The following is a 24,682-nucleotide window of genomic DNA, read 5'->3' as shown; positions in this document are numbered from 1 at the left end:
GACTGTGGTAGGGCCCCCGTAAGAGGATAGGTCCTGGGTCTAGGAGAAGGGACAGAGGAAAGGGCTGAGGAGCGCAGCCCCCAGGCCATGGGGACGGGCTCAGTCACCTTTTCAGAGACTCTCCGGGCACACTCTATGAGCTCCTTCTTGGTGTAGGCGTCACTGGGACTGCACTGCAGAGCGCCTGCCTTGGTGACCAGAGCTGCGCAGCCGTGTCCCAGCTCCTGAACCCGGTGCTTGATGTGGGCGCCTATCTGTGAGTAGATGAAACAGGGAGATGGATTTTACAAGAGGATTCGGGGATGTCCACTGCACTTGGAGGAGGCACTAAGGACCTAAAAAACCACTCACTGAGCACTAAATAGGTAGTGAGAAGTACTCTGCACAGAACTTGTCCTGTTTCACAGCCTTTAGTCAGGAGGTCTCCTCCCACACATGGAAAATACTAGCCTGTGGGCACCAGCTGTGAGGACCGTGCTAATAAGCACAGCGAGGAGGAGGGGGAGAAGCCCTCATGCTGGGGTATCTGAAGCAGAGGCCACGGCTTACAGTTTGGCATGTGTGGCTGTGGAGGGGTTTGGGCTGGGGATTAGGTGTGTCATGTTAAGATCCAATTACTTGCTTTCTTGGAAAGCCAGGAGCTTAGGGAAGGAAGCGCTTCAGGGCTTTGCATCATGGAAGAACTAGGAAGGGAAGAAAGGCTTGCAGCACAGCCGAGAAGCAGCCACAGGCAATCAGGGCCAGCAGGAGAAATAGTGGCAGCCCAGGCAATCTCTAGACCCTGGGCTACTCCTTACCCCTGTGATGGAGGCTTTGATCCCACCCTTTATGGAGCCCTGATCACTCTTTCATGGAGCAGCCCTGAGGATGAGTTCCCCTTTCTATGAAAGACCCGAGTGGCCGAGGGTGGGACAGCCTCAGAGCTGACATCATGGGACAAGGGGCACACCTTGAGTTTTCTGTCAGGGGCAGGGGAAGTTACCTCTTCATTTTCAGCAGCCACAGCTGCAGGCTTGGCCTGGGAGGCGAGACGCCCATAGTCACTAGTCAGCTGGTTAGCGAGAGGGCCCAGCTCCTCAGGGCTGGTGTTTGACTTGGTTACCTGGTGACAGGAGGAAGTGAATTGATATCCAAACTCAATGTCCAAACTCTCCAAGAGCAGGCCTCTTGTATGCTCCCAATCTCACCATCTCCTGAACGGTGACAGCAATGGCCTTGGCTGTCCGCACCATGGTGGTCTGGTAATCCACGAAGGAACCCTCTGGTTCACCCATTGGTCCTTCATCTAGCTGAGGGGGGAGAATGGCAGAAGGGGAAAGACTGGGCTCAGGGACACTGGTCCACAGGCACCTCTGTCCACAGGCACCTCCATCCACACACTTCCCAAGACTCCAACCTGGTTGATGGCCTGGGTGATGGAGTCCACCATGCCACCGACGACCCCGGCAGCACTGGCTGCCTCGTTGAGGGTGGTTGTCAGGTCCTCCACGGCCTCTGTCATCATCTGGACAGCCTCCTCCAGGGCTTCCTGGGTGTGAGCTGCTTGCTGTGGGGCAGAGCAAGTGAGCTGGGGCAGGGAGTAGTGGTTCCTGCTTCTCTTACTATAGTAGCAGCGCCTTAGCTCAGTACCTTGGGGTTACCGCCAGCTTCCTTGGCTGTGTACAGCAGCTGCAGGGCAGACTCAGCCAAGGTTTTGGTCTGGTCCAGGAGCGCCATCTGCTGTGGGTGGCTCAGGGTTTTGGAGGCAGCACCCACGGCAGCCAGAGTGAGTGGCTCAAAGTACTGGGCCATCTGGGACACCTGCGGCAAGGGGTTAGGATGGGGGTCAGCCTGGCCAGGTACCCTGGTTCAGCCTACCGAAGCCCATGTGTCGCCCCAGGTACCTTGTGTCCCAGCTGGGAGGCTTCAGCCCGGGCAGCGCTGGCCAGTGGCTCGATAAGATGGGAGATTTCCTGCACCGCAGTGAGCATCTGGGTGTGCAAGGCCTGGGGAGGAAGTGGACTTTAGCCCTGACTGTGACCTGCACAGGACCCCACTCTTCCTTCCACACCCAACTGACCCAGTACCCAGCATGTTCCATACCCTCTATGTGTCTATGAGCTCACTCCCAGATCCCCCACCTTCCTTAAGCCTGCCCTCCCTCCTCCCCTTACCTCCTGAGAGATCCCCTCACGGGGAGCGAGCTGCTGGCTGACCGCAGCCAGAGAAGCCTGGTCAAGGTCCCGCAGACAGCTGTTCAGAGCTGCAATGGCTGTCTCACACTCCAACTGCCCTGGAGCCTTGTCCCTGCAGACACATCACAGTCTCCAACATCAAGTACACCTCTTGAGCACAAGGCTGGCCCACCTTTCCCTGAACCCCGAATCTTGGACCACAGCTGCCCTCCAACACTGGCCCATCTCACCGCACCACAGTGCCCATCCCTCTGTTCTGTCAGAGGGATGTGCATCCTCCAGGCACAAGGTTTTCCACCCTGCCTCCTACCTCATGCTTGTAATCAGCTTCTTGATGGAGTCCGAGACAGTACGGGAGTGGCCAGCCAGCACGGACCAGCGTGGTGGGTCCCGCGGATTGACCGCCAGGGCTCGGGCTGTCTGGATGAGGCCCCCAGCACTCTCCAACATTGTCTTGGCAGAGATCACAATGGGCTCCATGGCAGCCCGGCCCTGGGGAGAGGGGAGGCCGAGGGGTGAGTCTCAAGACTCCTGGAAACAAGATGAGGTGGCCAGCAGTTCATGCCTTCACCCTGCCTCACCTCAGGGCTGATTTGGGCAGGAACACTGGAGAACTCAGGGTTGGATGCAAAGGCGCTCAGATTGTCCACAGCCTCCAGCAAAGGAGCTGTTGCTGCTCGGCACTGGGCACGGTTCTCCTCTGTGAAGGCCCCATCCAGCGCCTGAAGTGGGAGTGACAGGAGGAGCTCAGGATGGACTGTAGACAAAGGCAGTGAAGCCCAGGTCTCCCTCCGGAGCTCAAAGGGCACGAAGCAGGGCTGGTGGTGACCAGTGCAGACAGGAAAGACCTTGGGCTTAGGCAGGTGGGACTGGGTAAAGGCCTCAGGGAATGACGGGGTGTAGGGGTCGGGGGAGAGAAGACTGGACAGGTCAGGGAGAGGCTGAGAATTCAAACACTGGGAACCTTGATGGTCTTGACAAGATTGGCCGTGCTGTTGGCCACCTCCTTGGCTGATTGTACAAACTGGCGCTTGGCGGTGGGATTGCTGGTTCGGGCAGAAGCTAGGCGGCAGCTGTTACACAGTGCAGACGTGTGTTTGGCCACAATGGTGGCTGCAGAGAGCACCTGAGGAGGCAGAGATGTGGAAGAGCCATGTGAGGGCAGGAGGGCCGTGTCTACACCGGGGAGCAGCCCCTTCAGCTTGGGGGATGGACAGCAATCCTTTGGAAGCCTCATTAGGAAAAACAGAGTCACCTGAAAGTCAAGATCTGGGAGACAGATACCCAAAGATGCGCAGGGTGTAGGAGAAAGGAAAATGAAAAGCCGGCACACTAATGGAGAAATCGCTCACAGGCTCAGGAGGAGACAGAGCTCAAACCTCCATAGAGAAGTCATGGAAGTAAAGGCAGTAGCGGAAGGAATGATGAGAAACACAGCCAGAGAAGACAGTGGCCCAGAGAAGCTATGGGCAGGAGGCCAGCACTGGGGCGCCACCCAGCGCTGCACGTCCTGCACCTTCTCCCACCACGGGGGCGGCCTGTCCTGGCTCAGCAGCCTTTCCCAGGCTTGCTCACAGTGACTGCACCCCCGAGTTACCTGGGCCTGGGTGCAGCCAGGCTCCCCCAAACTCTGACAGGCCATCTGAATTGCCTGGTTTGCTCGGGCAAACTGTGTGGGCTCCACCAGCCCTTGTTGTCCAGCTTGGCTGTTGGGGTCAGACACGCCAACCAGGTATGCAGCCTGTAGAGAGATAAGAGTGGGGTGAGGAATAAGGAATATTCCTGAGGTAGGACTGGAATAGCCACAGTGGGGACAAAGGGGAGCAGGGGTAAGTTCAGTGGCCAGGGTTCTACGTGAGTGGAGATACACTAGCAAACTGCAATTATAGTATAAAAGAGGGAAAAACCTCTCCTGTTTTGTTAAATGTGTTCAAACATCTCAGATTAAAAAATGACAAAAAAAAAAAAAGAAGCACAGTAAGCTTTTTATCAAAATTCAGTTCACCTGTTTATGTGTTTGTATGTTGGATCTTAAGGTAAAAAGTAGTGCTTATTCTCAGTGCTGGTAAAAAAAAAAATTTGAAAGACACACACACACACAGCCTCTTTTAGGGGCTAATAAAACTGTGGGTGGTGTTAGGCTAATTAACACATAACGCCTCCAAGCTTCAGAGATTTAGAAAGAGGGAAGGGATGGTTGCCAAAAACTGTTTCTGCTTGGAAGATCATCGTAAGGTTTGATTCTTACTTCACCCAACACATGATAGCTTTGCATTTTCTTCCTCATGCTTTTCCAGAAATACGTCAAACCATATACAGCAGGACACCCAATAGAACAGGGCACAGGGAAGCAGGGAGATTGAAGGAAACAGGCTGACAGGATGAGCTCTCAAGTCAGTTTGTTTTAAGGATTCATAAATAAAAGCAAAATACTCTGAGCCGATGGATCGTTTTATACTTCATAATGCAGAAAATGGCAAGTTAGGTGGTGACTCAAGTAACTGGGAATTTGGTGTAATAATTATGTGTGGACTTCCCTGGGGGTCCAGTGGTTGAGACAGCACTTCCAAACTCAGGGTGCATGAGTTTGATCCCTGATCACGAAACTAAGAGCCAGCTTGCCGTGTGGCTCAGTGAAAAAAAAAAAAAAAAAAAAAAAAAAGTACTAATTATATGAAAATAATTTGCATATGCTAGGCAGAATATACCAGGCAAGCTGGGGCCAGATTCAGTGGTTGTTCAGTGTAATCACAACTGAAAGCACCAGGGCTCAGCGGTGACAGTGATCAGAATTGTTGGTGTTCTATGCTTGCTGACAAACACCTCTACTTTAGGTGGGGAAAGATCCCCATCTTCCACACAGCTGGCTTTATAACTTTGTCTTCTGTGCATGTGGGTCAGAGTCCGAGGAGGTGGGCTAGAGACAACAGGGGAGTTCCAGGGACCATCCCAGGAGGATAACCTGTGCAGCTGCCTCGGTGAAGCCGCAGAGGGCCTTGGAGGCTGTGGCGACAGCCTCCCCAAACTCTGGCAGGTTTCCGTTCTTGGCATTTTGGGAGATGCCGGTCATGGCCTCACCCAGCACCTGGGGAACAGAGGGTATAGGGAGAGTCAGATCTTGTCCTCAGGGGGAGAGGGCAGCCCCTGGCTGGCTCATTTTCCTACCCTCTCCCCTCCTTGGGAGGGGACTGGGTACACCTACCTTCGAGTTTTCCATGACGCTGTCCAGACAGCCGAAGTAGGACATGTCATTGATGGGTTGGACTGGGTTCTCAAGGAGTTCCCGGACAGTCTGTCGGGTGGGGGAAGGGGGTGCAGTTGGTGGTGAATTGAGATCCAAGACGCCCCATCACTGCCCTTTAGCCAAGAACCCTTTCCTCAACTTCAACCCCATTTAGCCTGCCAAGGCCCACCTCCAATTCCCGCAGGGCATTGTCACACTCCTTCTGGCCTGGCGCCTGCTGGGTGCACATGCTGATGAGCTGATTGATGCTGTCGGTCACTGCCCTGGGAGGAACAGGAAGTAGAGTGAATGAGTGCAGAGGTCATCACTTCTACATCCTGCTCACGTAGCAAGTCTCTAGCCATTTCTTTTTTGTCTGGAACAATTCCTGAGCCAGAGACTTCTTACAAAACGTCCCCTCCCCAGTCTGCTTAACATGCAAGGACTTGGTTTCCCAGCTCCCACTTACCGGGCAGCTGCAGCCAGCTGACTCTTGAGGGTTGGGGCTGCAGGGTCTGTGGACAGGGCCTTGGCAGCGAGAAGAAGTTTGCTTGAAGACATGGAGATGCCCTTCAAGTTGGACACAACCTGGGCACGATCCTCCTGGCTCTGTTGAGGGCAAGAAGGCCAATGCATTGTTCAATCTTTTCTTGTCTGTCTCTAAAAGGGATTCTCTGTCTCAGACACCCAAGTACTGCTAGAGACTGGGGAGGGGAGGGGGCCAGGAGCAGGTCAGGACTCCTTGGTCACAGAGACACCCCTGACCCTTGAACCGTACCCAGCTTCCCTTCATACCGGAGCCTGGCCTGCCATCTCCACGCCAGCTTCCAGGAAGGTGCTAAAGTCCTGTCCAAATCGACCTGAGGCTCGGGCCAGGTCCTGAGGGGTTCCCCGAGAGGCCTGCACCAGCTCTGTGGCTGCCTGATTCAGCCCGGCAGCCGCTTCATTCAGCCGGCTCTGAGCCTCCTGAAAGGTCCCAGTGCTGGGGGGAAGCTGCAGGATCAGAGAGAGAGTCAGGAGCAAGGATGGGAGATGACATGAGAGGGAGCCTGGTGAGGGAGCTTGGGGAGGTGGGCACAGGCCTGGGGGAGCAGTGAGGGGAGGGGGTGCATCTGGGGAGTTAGGGTGATGGATAGGTCTAGAGGTAGATACTTGGAGTCCTTTGTCCCCATGTCCCCTCACACCCCTGTCCTCCTACCGAGTCACTCAGGAGTCGCTTGCTGGCATCTCCCACTGCCCTCAGGGCATTGTCCACATCACGCTGGCCAGGTAGGCAGCTGACGCAGCGGTTCAGGGCCTGGGTCACAGCTTTAGCCACCTGAGGTGGGAAGGGAGACAGGGGTTGCCAAAGCAGAAACAACTGCAAGATCCCCGCCTCCACCCATGGGAGCCTCTGAAAGTGAAAGCAGAAAGGGAGTGCTATAGCTGAACAGCCAAAGTATCGAGTTAGGGTATCAAACTTCCCCAAATGTGGTATTTGGCTAGGCCCAGGCCCCGCTTTCGCTGAGACTCTTCTACTCAGACTGAGAAGGAAGGGTGGAATCCAGAGAGGAGCCACAGTGCTGACGAGACACCCCCTCGAGGCAGCCTTCTGAGGGGGTCGGGGGAGAGGGAGGAAGCAGCCTCGGCCCAAAACCGAACCTGGGCAAGCCGCTGCTGGCTCTCAGGGTCCCCAGGATGGCCGGCTGCTTTCTTCGCCTCCTCGATGAGGCTGCTGGCCTTGTCCAGGACATCGCTGGCTGTGTCGAGCACAATGGCTTGCACTGCAGGATCTGACGTCAGGGCAGCTACGCCCCTAGCAGCTTGGGCCAGTGACCGCAGCCCACCTGCCACATCCCGAGCTGCAATGCCTGGGGAGACAACGAGAGAGAAAGGAGGAAAAAAGGTAGCTTCACTGCCAACCCCTGATGCTGGGGGCTTCCTGTGTCACCCCACGCCTCCTACAGCTCCCATTCCCCCTCCTTCTCCCTACAGGCCCCATCCTGGCCCTAACCGCATACCTGCGTAATTCTCATTGCCCTGGGCAACCTCCCCCAGCAGCTGGGCAATGGCGGAGCTCACGGCTTTGGTGCTGTTGCCCAGGTCCTGGGCACATTTCTCCATCTAGGGATGACAGGGAGACTCGGACTCAGCCACAGGAGAAACAGGGAAGAGAGAGCTTGAGAAGCTACTGAGAGTCAGCAGGCAGTTTCAACAAAGGTTCAGGGCAGCTCTGGGACACAGGTGAGAAGGAGCCTTCAGATCTCACAAGTACTTACTGTCTCCCCAGGCAAGGGCTTCAGCTTGCCGTCTCGAGCAGCTGCCTTCACTTCCTGCAGGTCTCTCTCCAGATTCTGCACCACACTCAGAGCAGAATCCATTTCCAAAGGCCCACACGCTTCCTGAGCCTACAAACACACGGGGTGAAGGGGGAGAGTTCGAGGGGTAGGAGGTACACAGGGTCTCACTTGTGGCTCAGGTTACAGTTATCCATTTTAGGATAGCCTGAACAGATTCTCCATTATCCCAGGATACCCCCTTCATCTTCCAAAAATATAGCCAGCTTCCATACCTTCTGGGCAGCAGTACGGAGTTCAGCCAATGCGGTGCCAAGGTTTTTAGCACACTGACTCAGCTGCATGGCCGATGCCTGGTCCTGAATTGTTGGCACGGAGGCCTTTGCGGCCGCCACCATCTTCCCACCTGGCTGTTGGGGAATAGGTGGGCAGATGAAGCACACCATATGCCCTCTGGGCTTGGGTACAGGGATGGATGAGGGTCAGGATGTGGTGAGCACTAGGGTTCAGTACTGGGAGAGAGACTAAGGGCAGAGACTTAAACTGATGAGATCTAAAGGCCCTAAGAGGAGTGGGAAGGGTGTGGTCTGAGTGGTCAACAAGGGGGCCTTGCCTGCAGGAAGCTTTGGCTGGCGGCGATGAGGGCTAGCTGAGCACTGGGGCTGTCAGGCTGTGCTTGGCTCCCTCGGACACCCTGCACCAGCAGTGGAATCTGCTCTGCCACAGCCTGTGGGTAAAAATGTCATGAGCACCACCTTCCCACAGGCTGGGGGAAAGTCCCCACCTCCCGTGCCTCCTCCAGCCCCCATGTGCTTCCTGGCGTCTCACCTTGCAGCTCTGCACCAGCAGGGGCTGGGGGCCAGCAGAGGCCTTGGGGGTGGAGGTTGCATGTTGGGCTGCTGCGATGGTCTGTGTAGCCGAGGCTGCAGCTTGTTTGGCTGCATGCTTTAAGGACAGAACAGTAAGGACAAGGCTCAGACGTTCCTGTTCCCCGTCCCTGGCTTACCCTGCCCCTGCTATTCCCTGAGGAAATAACCGTTGGCACTGAGGATGCCAACATGCACCAAGGACACGAGCATGTCCCCGCACATGCTTCCTGATTCCATTCCTCCCATAGCACCTACACATGCCAGTTTCCCAGCCTTACCTCAAGGCGCTGCACCAGCTTTTTCTTGATGGCGTTCTGTGCAGCGGCATTAGTTGCCATGCGGAGACCCTCTGCTGCCTCCCGCAGCCGCTGCTGTTGCTCCTCACTGTCAGGATTGGCGGCTGCTCCCTGAGAGGTGGTAACAGAGACAGTGACCACCCAGAATCCCTGTGAATCCTAAGTAAGCACTTCTCTATGTCTCCATACTCACACTTCTTTTCTTAAAGTCACTTCTAACCATTCCTGCTGAAAGGTAATCATGGTTGAGACAAGCTCCCTCAGGTGGGTAAATGGGGAGTCGTGTGGGCCCTAGCTTCCTTCTGGGATGCTGAAAGCCCTTCCTTAGGCAGGACTGTTTCTGCTTCCCCTCCAGGGAAGTAGCCTTCTTTCTTTCCCCACTCGCCAAAAAATGCCACCAGCAAAGGGGAGTGAGGGGCTCTTGGGGACAAGGAGGACACAGTTTAGAGCAGGGATCTCAGAACACCAGAGCAGGAGCCCTGGTTACTCTGCAAAGTGAAGAGCCCAGTGTCCAGGGACCCAAGAATCTTTTGGCTTCTTCCTGCTGCCTTCTACACCTGGTGTTTCTGTGTCCCACTGCCTGGTCCTTCTCTGTGCTGCTAGCAACGGACCCCTGGGACTGAACGCCCATGTGCAAGCATTCAGGGAGCAGGCAAGCAGTAGCCACATAGTAGGGAACAGCTGGAACCATGGACCCTAGACTTAGAGGAAGCAGAGGGGCATGGTCTCCTGTCTGTAAGAACTCTGTGAGTCACACTGGCTGAAAGTCTGGTGCCATCTGCTCACTGCCAAGGGGTGCGTCTACTTCCTCAGTGCTCCTGTATTTGTTCTCTTGTATCTTCCGCTTTTCCCAGGTTGCTCCCATAGATGAGTGATTATCTGGACCCTTCTCAGGGCCCAGTCTGGGAGTCTGCACAGAAGGCTCCCTACCTTGGCGGCCTCCACCATTTTGGCTGTGGCATCAGCCAGGATCTTGGCGGCACTTAAGAGCTTGCGTGAATTCTCCAGATCACTCTCCCCCTCGGCATCAGCCTTGATGGCGTTCACCAGGTCAGAGGTGGCTTGGGCAAGGATGCGGGCCTGTCGCACCATCTCACCTGAGAGCATAGGCACAGTCAGCAAACAGAGCCAGAGATGCTGAGAGGGTGTCAGGGTGGGGAGAGAGATGCAGACAAGGTAGATGAGGCTTTTAGGGGCAGTAAGCAGACGCAAAAGTTCTTGATTTCCCTGAAGTTATTGTTTTCTGGGTTCAGGATCTTGGAAAGGGACAGATCTCTTGGTGGGTTTTGATGGGGGCAGGGGTGATGGGGGTGGGGTGACAGTGGGAAGAGTCTCCAATGAATATTTTCCGCAGTCTTAAGCGGAAGAGGCTCTTTGTGAAGGATTTTGGGAGTGACGAAGCGGAGGTGGGACAGCCATCTCTTAATAATGCCACTTTCCATCTATTTTTGTGTATACTTTCGTATGCTCTTTAACTGCACCAAGGAAGGCAGGGCAGTGATTCTATTCTTGCCTAACAAATGGGGAACTGGCGATTTCAAAGACTGAACACTCGGCCCTGTGCTGAGTGCTCAGGGGTGTGGTGGCAGGTCTGCAAGAAAGAGTCCAGCAGGCTCAGAGAACCTCATCGGGGTTCTTTGTCTTCCCAGGGGGGTGTCCTTACCAGCATCACCCATGGAGCTGAAGATGTTCTCGGTGACAGTGAGGATGGTGTCAGTGGCCTGGTCGTAGCGGCCAGCAGGCCCACCCCCGGTGGCATGGGCCCTCACGTGCTGCAGCAGCTCATTCAGGGCCTGGGTGACAGCTGTGGCCGCCGCACCTACCCCCCGCAACAGCTGTGCATCCTCTGTGGCGGCCTGGGAGGCGGACACACAGCCCTCCACAGCCTTGGCCACCAGTCGCCCAGCCTCCACCAGCTGTTCTTGGCAGACTGGGGAGCTGATAGTAGGAGCCACCACCTGTGGGCAAAGTGAGTGTCAGAGAGGCAGGCGAGGGAAAGGAGTCATGAGGTGTGGTGTCTGCGGTTCTGCAGTATTCACAACAGTGGTGAGGTTGGACAATGAGGCCTTGGGGGCCAAAGAGACTAGCTGAGATGCTCTTGTGTGTGGAAGCATCACCTCTTGGTGCAGGCTGGCGCACCGTTGGGGCTCACCTTGGTGCAGGCCACCAGCTGGGAGGTGGACAGGGCACACTGTGTTGCCGCAGCGATGACCTGGGTCTGAAGCCCTGAGTCCTCTGTTCGCTGGGCCACACTCTTGGCCTTGAGGACCAGGGCAGCTGCAGCACTTGCCACGGCCTTGGCTAACTGCATGAGCACGTCCTGTGAGAAACCAGCGGTCAGCGTGGCCCGAGATCCAGCTTGGGGTCCAAGGGCCCTTCTCAGAGGCGTAAGCTGTTTCATTAGTCCCACTGCCTCCAATCACAGAACGGTGTGCAGAAGCAACCAGAACCTACCCAAGCCCCTGCCTCGAGCACCAAGTACGACAGAACCCCCACCAAAGAACAAACCCACACCGAGAGATACAGTGTACACCGAAGGGAGGCGGATACACCCGGACGGCAATGGGGAGGGAGGGCAGGCGGGCAGTGCCTTTACAACAGGATGGTGGGGGGGATCCCTCCCACCCCCAGCATTTTTCCTCTATTTCTTCTCCGCCTTTGGTTGAAAGCAGTCACCCTGGAGTCTCGGGAGCAAGTCCCTTTATGACCCTCTGGATCCCATTTTCTCAGGTCCTGCCTGTGCCACGCCTCCCCAGCTCCCGTCGTGCTCTGCTCCCCGGAGGCCAGGGCAGAGGGCAGAGCAAGTGTATGCGGCTCAGAGAGGACAAAGCTGGGAAGGCCCAGGCCAGAGGCCATTACCGTGGGGGGCTCGGGGGGAGATGGAAACCCAGCCCCGCCGGGTGCACAGATCTGCATGGGAAATCCAGGATGACAAGTCAGCTGAGGAAACTGGCATGGGGTGGGGAGGGGGCAGCATCCTCTGGGTATGAGGTTAAAGGATTAGAAGGGGGGTCAAGAGGCCCTCAAGTTGGGGTGAGGGCTACATATGGGGAAGCCTGGGAAAAATGATAGTGGCCAAAAAAAAAAAAATATCACCAATAAGGGCCAAGGATGAACTAATAGGTTAAGTTGGGATTCAGGAGTTCTGAATTCTTAGCCCCCCAGAAAGGGACTGGGAGGGGGTTCCCAGTGTGATTCCTGGAAAGAGGCTCAGGTTGGTTCTGAGGGGTCAGTTTATAGTAGCTGGACTAGAGCTGGATTCAGGATCAGAGGTCACCTCCTAGAAGCTGGGGTTCTGGGGGCTGGGGGAGTCACCAACCTGGAAGTGGGGGTCAGTATCACTTTCCCCAATTTGTTGCAACAGCTCCCCACTGGCCTGGCCCACGTTCCCAGCTGCTTGCAGCAGGTTCTGACGGGGCTGTGGAGAGTGAACACCGGTCAGAAGCTGCCCAGTCTCCACCAAGATGTCCAGGGGTCCTACACACCCATGGTTCCGTTTCCACCCTGCGATCCCTGGGCTGGGACCCTGGCCCCTGACCTCGGCACTGGCTGGCTGGGCGCTGCGCAGCAGCTCTGACACCGCCCCCGCCAGGCCCTTGGCCGCCTGCAGCAGGGGCCGGCCGCTGCCGCCTTCATCCTCCAGCAGGGCGGCAAGCAGCTTCACGCCACGGGACATCTCCGTCAGGTTGGAGGAGATGGTGGTGACTGCACAGCCCACTGCCGTGTAGTCTGTCTCAGCAGGGTCCCCTTGCAGGAGGAGGAAGACGAGATCAGTCACAGGCAGTTAGTCTCACACACACACAGAGACACAGACACCCACCCCCACCCCCACGCTGAGGGAGACGCACACACAGTCCCTTCCGTGAGTCAAGGTGCAGTCACATTCCTGCTTGCACACACCCGCCCTCCCACCCCCATTGCCCAGAGAGCTGGGCATCCAGCCTACCTGCAGTCAGGTTCACCACAGAGGCGGTGCCAGCGGTGATGGCGTCTACCTGGGAGTGGATTTCATGCTTGGATTCATCCATCTTGTTCTTACGCCAGGCCTTTGAGGCCTGAGGGGAAGAGAAACCAACCTCAGGATTGGCTCTGCTCCAGTTCACCCCAACCCTGGTCCTTGGAGTTCCAGCTTCAGCACCACTGGCCCTCCTCCGTCCCACACTCACAGCGTCCTGGCCCAGAGGGGGCAGAGTGTCAAAGTCATCCAGTGTGGCCTGGGCAGCCTGCACAGCCTGCATGCTGGAGTTGATGGTCCCAGTGAGCGCCTGCTGGGCTGACGTCTACAAGACAAGGAGGAGTAACAGGGAACATTTACAGGGAGAAGATAAAGGAGAGCCTGAGGCCAAGGAGAGGAATATGAATAGCTACCTAACTCCCAGCTGGGCCCAGCAGAGTCATGGCAGCAGTAGGGGCACTCTTACCAAAGGAGGCATGTGTCCTCGGTGCATCTGGCCACTGGTAATCTGCTGCTGGGCAGGTGGCATGCTGCCCACCTGGAAATTTTCAGGACCCGAGGCTCCAGAGCGCATGATGGCGGGCAGGGCCACGGAGCCATGCTCCACCTTCCCCACCCGGTTATACTGCTGCTGAAGCACAGTGGACCTGAAGAGGAGACGATCAGGGAGCATGTCGAGGACCTCCTCCTCTCATCCCCTTCCTACCTGGTCTACTGCCTCTGCTTGTCCTGCGCTCTGGGGGGTGCGTGAGGCCTCATCACAGCCTGAGACTTGACAGAGAGACATCCTAAGGACCCCCCACCCTTCCAGTCGTTGGGGTCATGCCGTGTCTTCCCTGCCCGAGGAATGGGCCCAGCTTCCTTCGTACTTTTTGGGGGACACCGAGTCTTCCAGCATAGTAGACTCCTCGTCTCCCTCCAGCCCGAAGTGATCCTTGCTTTTTTTCTATAGGAGAAAAAAGGAACAAGCATCAAAGAAGACGGAAGTGGAAAAGGCAGCCTCTAATCTTTCCCCAGTCAGCCATCTTCCAGAACCTGGGTCTCAGTTTCTAAAGGACCTGCACGCGGGCAAGGTACAGGAAGAGACGGAGGAGGTGCGGGTCGGGGAGCCAGTGCTCACCTTCTTAAGGATGATGTCGATGTAGCCAGCGATGAGCTGAGCGATCTGCTCCCCCTCAGTCGTCTGCACCGAGTAGTAGCCATCTTGGTAGTCCCCGAAATCCTAGGGGGACAATGGGGAAGGGGCTCAGTGGGGAAGCCTGAGACAACCTGGGACAGGAACTGGTGGGGCAAGAGCCCAAGGCCGAGCTGTTGAGGGTGCCCTCCCGTGTGAGCAGCCTCTGGGACAACAGCCTTTCTTCGTCTCCTAGTTCTCTATTTCCCTTGGAGGGAAATACTTTATTTCTAAGGAGTATCCTTTACACTACACATTTTCAAATACATGGCATTTAGGAAGTCTCTCTTCTGTCACCCTGATGATAAAATTGGGAGGACACATTCATCATTAAATGACCAGAGTTAAGGATGAGCACTAGTATCCAAAATGGAAAAATCGCCTTTACTAATTTCCCTTCTCAGTGGGGCACTTCCTCAAGGTGGGATCAGTCTTCAATTAGTAATGCCGAAACACAAAGTTAGAGGCGGGCTACTGTAAGGAGTTGCTGCTGAAAGAAGGGAGGCTTATTTTTCTATCATCTTTTTCTTCCCTCACTCCAAGTGGCCTGTGATCTCAGCTTGCTGGTTACAGTTTGGTTCTGCCGATTTTTAAATGTTTCATTTTAGCTTCTCTCATTCTCCAGTACAGAGTTTCTCCTCTATTCTAAACTCCAAGTTCCTGCAGTAGCTCCAAAGTTCTCCTTTTTTCTGGACTCATTTTCAGGGTACCCACCTCTGCACAGAGGGGTTGGGGAGACCCTGCGGCTGCCCCTTCTTTGAAAACTACACAGCTCTTTCTCCCCCAAGACCCCAGCTCACCAGGGTGAAGCTCTTGGGAGACGCAGCCCAGCGTTTGATGTTGGTGAGGTTCCATTCCTGAATCACCTCCTTGGTCTTCTCATCCACTCGCATCACACACTCCTTAGTGATGCCCAGAAGCCTGGGCACCAACTTGTTCTTTCCTTTCATCTTTTCCTATGAGGCAGAGGTCGTGGATGCTATTAGTCAGGGGATCAGATCCAGACCACAAAGGGGTGCTGATGGTGGCAGGAGAGCTAAACTGGGTTGTCTATGGATGGACCTGGACAAGGCTACATTAGGATAAAGGGAAAGGGAGGAAAAACGCAGGGCAGGGAGGGATGTGCTGACAAGGGGGCAAGTTTTCACAAGGAACAAAATGAAACTCTTGGGGAATGGCAGAAAATGTGACTCAGGGCAGGGCAAGAGACTCAGAGAGGAAAGGGTAAGAGCAGAGATAAGAGTGGGCAGGGAGAAGGGTCAGTAACCCACCTTGACCAGGAAGAAGGAGACGCCATATGTCTTGAGGGAACGGGCCAGCTTCACGTAGCGTACTTTGGCCTCAATCTCACTCATCTGTCCACAGTTCTTGTGTGCCTTCGAGTATGAAATGGGGAAACTTTTAGCAAAATCTGAGTAAGATGACATTGCAGACTAGAAGTTAAGTTGGGGTGTGAACTATGGTAGGAGAGTATTATGGGAACACAGAAAAAGTTAGGGGATGCAGGCTATGAGAAATGAGAAGGTGAGGGGATGGGCTGATATAGAATATGCTGAAGCGATGGTTCAAGAAGCGAAGGATACAGTTAAGGGACTTGGACATGTTCTATAGATGTGAAGGGATAGTTAGGAAGTAGAAGGTCAAACAGAAGGCCTTTTGGGCTGAGGATTCAAAGAGCAGAGATAACACCTTCCGTCTGTACAAAGATCTACTCTTCACAGTGATTCCCTATCAGTCCTCTTCAGGGGAGACAGCTATCCCATGTTAGAGGGAAAGGAAAGGAAACAAGATTATTGAACTGAGTTCCACAGCAGATGCAGTGATGCAGCGCAGGCCAGAAGCCCAGGTCTTTTGCTTTCTTGGCACAGGAGAGGTAGGAGAACAGCTTGGTGGGCGGAAGCAGGGTAGGGGTGACGAGGAGGGGGTCCATTCAGTCAGTAGGATTAGGCAGCAAAGCTCCCAGGTCATCCCAAACATGTCCCTTGCCCCCATTCACCTGGAAGATCTTACGCTCTCCCTTCTGCTTCACATACTCCTTGGGCAGGAAGTCCTTCAGGCTACACCAGAAAAGGGAGGGTCAGCATGTAGTGGACAGCATCAGGGCTATGTGGGCCATGGACTGTGGGCCTGGGGGGTGTGAGGAGATGTCTAGGAGAGTGTTATCTTTGGGGAGAAGGAAGATTCAAGGCATGAGAGTCTAGATTGTCCCTGAAATTGAAGTGACTTAGTACTAACTCTTGAATGCAGCCTGCATCTCTCTCTGCAGGGAAAGAGACTGAGGGAAGTTGAGTTGGAGGCTCATTTCCTGGGGAAAATAAAGACTAGATCACAATTTTAGGGACACAAGAGCAGAAGGGGCTCACTAGAAGGATGACCATGCTTGTAGGAACCTGAGAAAGCCACATCAAACTCTATATATTCTGAGAAATATCAGTGGATGAGACCTATGAGACTTCTGAAATCTGATGTTTCCTGTGACAAAAATGTACCCTATTTGCCTCTGGCTATTGCAGCACAATTCTTCAGAGACTCTCAAAAAAGTGACATGCTTGCTTCAGAGGTAGGGGGCAGGGGCAGAGTCTGGACTACTTTCACATTCCACATGGAAAGAGACACGTGGAGGACGGAAGTTGAAAAGGCCCCCGTGGGGGTCAGGCCCTGGGAACTCAGAGGAGGAAGCAGGGGAGAAGGCCTGGGACGGAGACAGGCGCACTATGCTAGGGCCGCAGTGGCAGGGAGTCCTGGGCCCTGACAGGTATGGGACGAGGGTCACTCACTCAAGGAAGCCGGCCTTGTGCTTCTGCTCATTGTGGGGTCCGAACTGGATCTGGCATTGGAAGCCAGCAAACTCACAGGCCTTGTCGAAGGAGACGGGGTGGGAGCCATTCAGGATGTCATCTCGTGCCTGGAAGCACAGAGAGAGGAAACAAATGCTGTGTGGGGAGCAGGGGCGCCCCACCGCACTCCTGCTTCTCTCCCTGCCGCCCACCACCCGGCCCATCCTCTCCCTACCTGCACGTAGAGAAGGTTCAGCTGGACGGGGTCCCGGGAGTCCACGTTCTGGTCTGAGTAGAAAAACTTCCTCCGGAGCAGAAGCGTTTCATGCTCCTCCACTCCCTGCTCCCTCAGGGTCCGGCCATGGTCCAGCCAGTTCACTGGGGCACAGAGGGTCCCCTCAGTGCCAAGTCCCTGCAGCCCTTACACCGTCAGTCTTTGATTTTTTGTTTCTTCATGTCCCACCCTCTCAGTAATACGTTCCATTCCATGAGCATAGGACTTTGTTTTACCACAGATGCAGCCCCAGTGTTTAAACAGTACCTTGCAAAAGAAAACTCAGAAAATAATGTAGAAATGGCTGCCCCCGACACCCCAGTTGTTTCAAATGCCCTCGCCAGTCCCCTTCTGCTTACACTCGTCATCTGTGTGCAACTTCTGCTTCAGTTTCTCCATCTTCTTTTCGTCTCGCAGCAGTGTCTTGTCCTTTCGTAAGGTCCCTGTCACCTCCTCCTTCTTCTCTTCCATAATCTCTCGAACCAGTGAATATTCATCATGGTTGGTGATGCCTGGGGGAGGGGGTGGGTTGGTAGCATCCCCAGCAGAGTTTTTAGGCCTCCTTCTGAGCCCCCAGCCCCGCACGCCCCTTACCAATGCGGGCACAGATGGTCATGAGCATGTCGGTGACAGTCTTCGAGTCGTCCACCATGACAGTCTTCACGGTGCCGTCCAGCATGCGGATCTTCAAGGGCCTCTGTTTCTTCCTGTACTCCATGGTGTCCTATTGGGTCAGGAACAGGAGAGGCCCACTTTAAGCTAAAGATATTACTTTCTTTTTAGGCAGCCAGAGAGGGAAGGAAAGTAGATTACTAAAAGGAAGACTGCGTGAAAACAGTCTTATGACTGCCTATTATTAGAAAGCATGGGAGAGCTCAAAGACAACAGATATGGGTGCTGAATAGGAGGCAGAAGGAGGGAAGTGATGGCAGAGGATATTGGTGGTCCTTGTGAAGTGATACTCACCCCATTTCGGAGCATGTAGTAATCCAAAGCCTTCCCGGCCTCCAGCCATATACCCTTTTTGGGGTCATCATCTGACAGAAACAGCCCAAAGTCGCTGGCTAAAAGAGAAGATGGGTCAGCTTAGGCTTAAAGAAAAACCCCAATGTAGCTGAATGGCTACTCCACTACCCCTTATTACCTTCCCAGTGATCCTGGGCCTAAAGAGGAGGGCGGGGCCCAAGGAACACAGACCTGAGAGATGAGAGGCCAACAGAGTCATCTCCCAAGGCCAAGAGCCTGGGAACAAGAAGGGACCAGGGCTCCCGCCCCAGCCACCTGGGCAGTCAGACTCACGAGGGCCAGACAGGGCCTCTGGGATCCGTTCACGGATGATCCGACAGGCGTCATACACCATGGTAGACGGCTCGAATTGCATCGTCTTCACCACATTCCCAATGCTGATCTTCAGCGAAAGCGCAACCATGGTGGCGGCTTCTTCTCTCCAGCCTGGCTATACCTGGCCCATGGCATCAGGGCATTAGAATACACCCTCACTGGAGGAGAGGAGGCCCCCCACATGGAGAACCGGGAAAGGGAGTCACCAAAGCAGAAAACAGTGTGAGTGTGTTCTTGTTTTATTTAATGATATTAAAGAGTGAAAGATAAGCTGTATCAAAAGGACTAGTCTTAGGTGTCTGAGACCTCTGAAGGAGAGGCTGGTCTGCAAGGCACAAAGGCAGGTCTGAAACAGTGTTACCTGAGGACACCACCCCACCCCCAGCACTGGAATCTAGGCCTCCCTTCTTTCTTCCAAGTGTTTCTCTCTTACCCTTGTCCCTGCTCACCTCCTTTCCCAGTCCTGTCTCTGCCCTATTTTCACCCTTCCTGGTTCAGTCTTTTTCTCTTTGTCTCTTACTATATCCTTCTGACTTCTCCCTGTCTGGGATTTCCAGAGCGCTGCCCTGACTCATCACGTGATCTTTCCTCTCACAGCTTTATTCTTCTTCTTTGCAGAATGAAGACGTTATATTAGATAATCCCCAAGGGCTCTTGAGCCCTGCAAACACTGACTTGAGCTAGTCTGGCAGGGAGGCCCAACACTGCTGTTCAAGCCATCCTGGCTTACGTGTCTCAGCTCTCCAGTAACTTGACATGCTGGGGGCCTCCCAGAGCAGCTCGGTCCACATTTGGCTCCCCCAGCAGTCAAGCCAGAATCATGGTTTTTCTAATCCAAGGGGATCTCAAAAGTGATCTAGCCAACTCTTTAATTTTGCAGAAGGGGAATCAGACTGGATATGTGTGTGTTTCAAGGCAGCTCAGAGAGAGAGCCCAGTCCCTCTTAACTCCTCAGGCCTTGCTCCTTCTAAGATAGCAGGTTAATACCCAGTTCTCACCATAACTCCTCCTATGCTCTGTCCTCTTCAGTAAGTCCTTCTCAAACACTGCCCTCCAGCTCAGCTGCCTCTCCTGACAGTGTCTTAGTCCCACCCAGCCTTCCGCCGCCCTCCAGGCTCCACCCTCCATGGAGGTGGCAGGTGGCGCACAGAGCACCAGACAACAAGTCTGCCTGGCAGCTGATGATGTGACCAGCTCCGTCCAGGGATTGGTGCCTCCTACCTAAGAGAGGTGCGCACACCCAGGCAGCCCATTCCCCTCTCTGCAAACTGCTAGCCCCAAGGGGGAGAAAGCACAGCTAGAGGGAAGCTTGGAAGCGGAGGTTGGGGTCTTAGAAGCAGAAGGTGGGAAACAGAGGCAGCAGCTGAGAACCAGGGAAGCTGGGGAGGGGTGTGTTTTTGGAGGGTGAAGAGATGAGGAGAGGTTGAAAATCTAGGTAGAAACAGGAGACAGGAGGCAGATGTGGCAAAGGTCTGGATCAGGAGTCTGACAGACAATTTCTGACCTTATAAATAATCTCGAGTCTCCAAAAAGAAGAAACCATAGCTCGCCCTCAATCCTTACTCCCAACAAGAGGGGACCCTCCCACTCTCCCCAGTTCTAGGTCTCTGCCCCCCTCCCCATCCCTGGCACACCTCTCCCGAGAGCTGGACAGACCTGGCTGTAGGGTCACTGGAAGGCTGGAAGGTCTGTCAAGCCAAGGACACACTGAAAAGACCTTCCACCCTCAGCTGAAACTGCACATCTCCCCCAATTTCCTCCGGATATATGGACACCCCCCTTCCTCCTTAAGCACGGAAACCTCTGTTGAGCCCCCGATAAGGGAGTTGACTCATGGCTACCATCACTTTCAAGCTGGTCCTGAGTGGACACCCACACAGCTACAAGTGGGTGAAGGAGCAAAAGGAATCAAATGAGTTGGGGGCAATGAGAGCACAGAAGCGGGCCCCTGGAAGTAAGGGGAGAAGCTATCCAGTTCCTGTTCCGGCTGGAGAACTGTGCTCCCCTTTCTACTTTCTGTCATGTTTTATGGAACAGCAACAATTCCCCCCCACCATGTCCCCCTCCCAGAGAGCTCCTCCTCCCTCAAGACATTCCTGAGATGCATTCCAGAGGAGTTGGGCAATTGGGGGGGGTGGAGGTGGGGGGAGGATAGAGGACAGAGGTCAAATCCCAGCAAGGAATGGAATGTAAGTGTACTGGGGGTAAGGAATTTGGGGGACATAGAGAATATAGTCAGAGCAGATACCTACAGAGGGAGCTGCCGAGAGACAGGGAGTTACAGAGAGGGACAGAGGGAGAGAGAAAGCTGAAGACAGACTCAGAATGTAAGAGGGTTGGGGGGAGTAACACTCAAGTCTGTTACCAAATTTGGCCTCTGAGTCTGTAACCGCGGGGAGGAGGGGAGGGCTGTGGGTGAGACTGACATATCCGGCCTCAGGCTGCGGCAGGCTCATTTAGGGCTGGACTGGGCAGCTGAAGGGCTGGACCTGACCTCCCCCAGCATAACCCTTGCCTACCTCCATCCTGATCCATGAATATTCATTCTCCCTAAATGTACCCCAGCCTATGCATTGAGCTCTTTCCTACAAAGTTACTTATAGTCTCTACATACATACACATTATCTCAAGCACACAGCCCCTACACAGCTCCATCACAACAACGTTATCTTCCCATAAAGACTCCACCTCTGTCGTCAAGCACACAACACTCAGTCCCAATGTCTCTCTTGTGGGCTTTCTCCTTCCAGTCTTCCAGTGAGCAGTTCTGAGGGTCTGTTGTGGGGAAGGCCCTGGTTCTCAGTGGCTGGGAACCAAGAAGGGTAAGCACTCACGTCTGCCCTCAGCAGAGTGGATAGCTACATACAGAGTTATAATAGAAGGCAGAATGAGGTAAGAACCAAACAGTATGCGCTCATAGGAGAGATCCCTTTCAGGTCAGGCAAAGGGGACTAAAATGTCTCCATGAAAAGTGTCATTTGAAGTTAAGATTTAAACAAAAAAGATAATAAGAAAAAACAATGATCTATCTTTTATTGACAATATGTCAATTGCTTTGTGTACACAATTTCATTTAATCCTTACAACAACCCTGCAAGGTAGGTGTCGTTATTTCCATTTTTACAGATTAGGAAACTCAGGCTCAAAGGTGCTTGTCCAAAGTCACACAGCTAATAAGTTGTGAAGCCAGGATCCAAACCCAGGTCTTTCTGACTCCAAAGCCCAAGCTCTCTCCACTATTCCAGCCAGCTGGAGATGAGTCAGGGGTGGCATTCCAGGCAGAGAGAATAGCATAAGCAAAGGTGGAAAAGCAGGAAATCACGGAGGAGCATTCAGGGAAGTGAGGAGCAGGCTGGTTGAAGCACAGGGTACCTGCAAGTAAGCAGTGATGGGGAAGTCAAGGTTAGGATGGAAAGGCAGGGGTGGACTCAGGAGGAAGATGCGGGATTTCACCTACAAGAGGGCAACAGGAGGCCAAGGGAGGCGATGATCAGAAAAGGGGCACAACCAGAACTAGACTTCAGGAAACTCACTCCAGTAGCTACCAGGGAGGTTAGTTATAAAGACCCTGCACTGGCACAAGTCGGAGGCAATGAAGCCAGAATTAGAATGGAGGAGAGGATGCCACTCATCAGAAATTTGAAGAGGTAGAACCAACAGGATCTGATGGCAGGCTTAACTCAGGAACCAGGGCCCAAAGAGAGGCTGGAAGCCCACAGCTTCCAGTCATCAGCAGGTACTTCAAAGTACCTGAATTTAGGTAAGGTACTGGGGAGAGGGGAAAGAAAGGACAGGGGGAGGTAAGAATGCAAACATGAGGCTGCCTTAGGGGATGCAGTTAGCAGTCAGGTAGGGGCAGAAAGGATGGGCTTAGTGACTACTACCAGACTGGAAATGGGGGAAGAGAAAAATGCAAGGACAAGCTAAGGAAGATAACAGTAGGAAAAATAGGGATATAATAAGTTACTGAATCAGCCTGGGGGAAGAGGAAGAACAATTACGTGAATCCAGGCTAAGACAGGGAATGAGGTCAGAGGCCAGGTCAGGCGGTAGGAGGTTGAGAAGAGATGTGTGGTCAGTGGCTAAATTAGGTTAAATGAGTGGAACAGGGGGACAGGGAAGAGACGCTGGCAGTGTCTAAGTAAAAATGGAGTTGAGGGGGATGGGCTGACGCCAGTGGCTGGGTCAAGCTGGGTAGGGGACAGTGTTGTGGTCAGTGGCAGGGTCAGGCTGGGAGTGAAAGGGGGTGTGGTCAGTGGCCTGGTTGGGCGTGGGATCAGCAAGACCCAGTTTCCTCTTTGGGTCTCATTTCCTCTTTTCTGTTGGGGGAGTGGGGGAAGGGGATCTATAACTGGACCAAGAAATTAGGAGGCTTAGAATCAGGGAATGGTATATAGCAGGGACTGTGAGGGCTTGGCAGTAGTGTTGAGCTGGTGGTGGGGTATTTAGCAGATAAACAGGAGATATGTAGGTGAATGAGCAGGTAAATATATGGTGGGAGAGTGCTTTAAAATGATGGGAAAGCTCAGATGTGGATGAGGGTAAATGAAGGTGGGATGTGTGGATTAAGAGGTGGGAAGGAAGGCAGAACTGAGGCTGAGAAGGTAACATGAAATGCATGGGAAAGCTAAAGGCAAGGGAAGTATTCTGTCAGTGGGTATGCCTGAGGGTGTGAAATGCAGGGCCAGGGAGAAGAGTTGGAGAGGAAGGCTTAATTTCAAGAGACTGAGGGAAAATGGAGGTAGTAGGGCTGAACTTTCAGAGAATTAAGCCATCCTCTTCTTGCATGGGAACAGTGTCCTTGGTCTGCTTCCCCCTTAATCACCAGTCCCTTCTCCCCTAGGCAGTCCACCACGATTACTAAGCCCTGTACATGTCCTGGGTCCCTAACTCTTTTCTAACTCCTACCTTGTAAACAACAGGATCCAAGAACCCTTGCCCTCAACTGTGGTGGTCACAGCAAGAGCCTGAGGCTTAGAGAATAGAATTAAGCTGGAATCCCTGATGCCAGCAATTCCAGCTAGCCCAGAACCCTAGCCTGAAATTAGTCTGTCATTTCCCTGGGCCAAAGAAGCCTTCCCCACAAAACAAGGGCATCTACCTACTGCCAGTCTCTTAAATTTCACCTGCCTGAGGTCAACTACCCTGACCTCAACTACAGCACAGAAAACTGCCTGAAATTTCTAACATTAATGCTGACCATAATTTGTCTCCTGATTCCCAGTACTGGATTTGACAGGCATCCCTGTCCTACCACATACCTGAATCCAATCCCTGATCCCTAATTTTGATCTAATTTTTACCTGTAGCATCAACTCTGGACCTTTAACCCTGAATCTTCATCCCTAAACCTAAAGTTCATTTGTCACTTGATTCCTGATTCACCCCTTTCTTGTTTATCCCCTGTACTGGCTATGCTAACCTTCTCTAATCCCTAAATCTGGACTTCTAACTTAGTTTCTGTTGTTGACCCTTAACCTGAACTCTAATGTTGGTCGTTATAGAAAACAAAATAATGCCCTTAATCCAAACCTCACCTACACAAAACGCACCTCACACTAATAAATCTAAATTTTAACCCCAGCTGCACACTCCTAAAGCTAACCTTAACTCCTAAAACCCAACTCCACCTAATCTCCAACTCACCCATTCCTGCTCACGTACCCGCTATCAGCTAACCTCAAAGCCGATCCCCGCCCTGCGTCACACTGCCACCCACTCCTCACCCTCCCTCTAAACTATCCTAGGCCGAGGACTGCTCCAGGAAGGGCCTGGCTGCCGAAAAACTGCCTATTTAACTCAGAGCACAAGCAGAGATACACCGGACGCGAACCTCTCCAAGATGACCCGAAACAGACGCAGAAGTCAGGGGCCCTGCCCGCCCGCCTCCCAGGCCTGGTGTCGCGGCCCCACCCTGAGGCCCCAGTTCGCCCGGTCCGGCCTACCTGCGCTGCCCGGCTCTGTGCCCCGCCCGCCGGCCCGCTAACCCGCTCGTTCTCCCGGTGGCTCTCGGGCTGCGGCCTCGCCCTCCCTTCGACACTCTCGGCCACTTCCGTCCCGGGAACGTCCCCCACCCGCGGGCGGCGCCCTGGGCCCGCGCTCTATGGTCGCGGGCACTGCAGGAAGCTGCTCTGGCCCCAGCTCTCGATGCTCGGGAGCCCGCTGACGACCGGCAGCCCCTCCCCAGCCGGAAGCGAGGGTGCGGTGCAGTCCCGAGGAAGCGCCAGAACTGCGCCCTAGTTCCCTTTTAGGCTGTAATCCTTCCTTTTTCTAGCCCGGGGCGGAGCCGCTTCCTCAGAATGCCCGCCCTCAGGGACTGCGGA

The 24,682-nt window shown here is 54.0% G+C and overlaps 1 protein-coding gene across 2 annotated transcripts in view; it reads right to left on the bottom strand.

The window, feature by feature from the left end:
- TLN1 (talin 1) overlaps nt 1–24,418 on the bottom strand; it is a 31,764-nt gene extending 7,346 nt beyond the window's left edge. The window contains exons 1-45 of one of the 2 annotated variants that reach the window (XM_042243264.2): nt 24,305–24,418; nt 18,318–18,480; nt 17,985–18,082; nt 17,613–17,742; nt 17,378–17,530; nt 16,980–17,122; nt 16,745–16,872; nt 15,964–16,024; nt 15,239–15,343; nt 14,768–14,923; nt 13,914–14,015; nt 13,663–13,739; nt 13,260–13,440; nt 13,005–13,118; nt 12,785–12,893; nt 12,377–12,585; nt 12,158–12,256; nt 11,698–11,748; nt 10,991–11,158; nt 10,502–10,796; nt 9,769–9,935; nt 8,821–8,949; nt 8,502–8,618; nt 8,287–8,400; nt 7,949–8,083; nt 7,656–7,784; nt 7,398–7,500; nt 7,039–7,247; nt 6,596–6,715; nt 6,193–6,390; nt 5,867–6,006; nt 5,588–5,681; nt 5,377–5,466; nt 5,137–5,259; nt 3,772–3,915; nt 3,139–3,300; nt 2,756–2,896; nt 2,485–2,666; nt 2,154–2,286; nt 1,884–1,985; nt 1,630–1,800; nt 1,397–1,546; nt 1,188–1,289; nt 983–1,102; nt 108–254 (exon numbers count right to left, since the gene is read on the bottom strand). In XM_042243264.2, the coding sequence (XP_042099198.1) occupies nt 108–254; nt 983–1,102; nt 1,188–1,289; nt 1,397–1,546; nt 1,630–1,800; nt 1,884–1,985; nt 2,154–2,286; nt 2,485–2,666; nt 2,756–2,896; nt 3,139–3,300; nt 3,772–3,915; nt 5,137–5,259; nt 5,377–5,466; nt 5,588–5,681; nt 5,867–6,006; nt 6,193–6,390; nt 6,596–6,715; nt 7,039–7,247; nt 7,398–7,500; nt 7,656–7,784; nt 7,949–8,083; nt 8,287–8,400; nt 8,502–8,618; nt 8,821–8,949; nt 9,769–9,935; nt 10,502–10,796; nt 10,991–11,158; nt 11,698–11,748; nt 12,158–12,256; nt 12,377–12,585; nt 12,785–12,893; nt 13,005–13,118; nt 13,260–13,440; nt 13,663–13,739; nt 13,914–14,015; nt 14,768–14,923; nt 15,239–15,343; nt 15,964–16,024; nt 16,745–16,872; nt 16,980–17,122; nt 17,378–17,530; nt 17,613–17,742; nt 17,985–18,082; nt 18,318–18,447 (5,931 nt within the window). In that variant the 5' untranslated portion in view covers nt 18,448–18,480; nt 24,305–24,418. The remainder of the gene's footprint in view (nt 1–107; nt 255–982; nt 1,103–1,187; nt 1,290–1,396; nt 1,547–1,629; nt 1,801–1,883; nt 1,986–2,153; nt 2,287–2,484; nt 2,667–2,755; nt 2,897–3,138; nt 3,301–3,771; nt 3,916–5,136; nt 5,260–5,376; nt 5,467–5,587; nt 5,682–5,866; nt 6,007–6,192; nt 6,391–6,595; nt 6,716–7,038; nt 7,248–7,397; nt 7,501–7,655; nt 7,785–7,948; nt 8,084–8,286; nt 8,401–8,501; nt 8,619–8,820; nt 8,950–9,768; nt 9,936–10,501; nt 10,797–10,990; nt 11,159–11,697; nt 11,749–12,157; nt 12,257–12,376; nt 12,586–12,784; nt 12,894–13,004; nt 13,119–13,259; nt 13,441–13,662; nt 13,740–13,913; nt 14,016–14,767; nt 14,924–15,238; nt 15,344–15,963; nt 16,025–16,744; nt 16,873–16,979; nt 17,123–17,377; nt 17,531–17,612; nt 17,743–17,984; nt 18,083–18,317; nt 18,481–24,304) is intronic. The other variant, XM_004004274.5, reaches the window with a different exon arrangement.
- Nucleotides 24,419–24,682: the final 264 nt, after the last annotated feature.

The sequence above is a fragment of the Ovis aries genome, chromosome 2 (assembly GCF_016772045.2).
Source record: "Ovis aries strain OAR_USU_Benz2616 breed Rambouillet chromosome 2, ARS-UI_Ramb_v3.0, whole genome shotgun sequence".
Lineage (NCBI taxonomy): Eukaryota > Metazoa > Chordata > Mammalia > Artiodactyla > Bovidae > Ovis > Ovis aries.
Note: the sequence above shows the minus strand (reverse complement) of the source record. Positions and strands in the feature narration are given on the sequence as shown.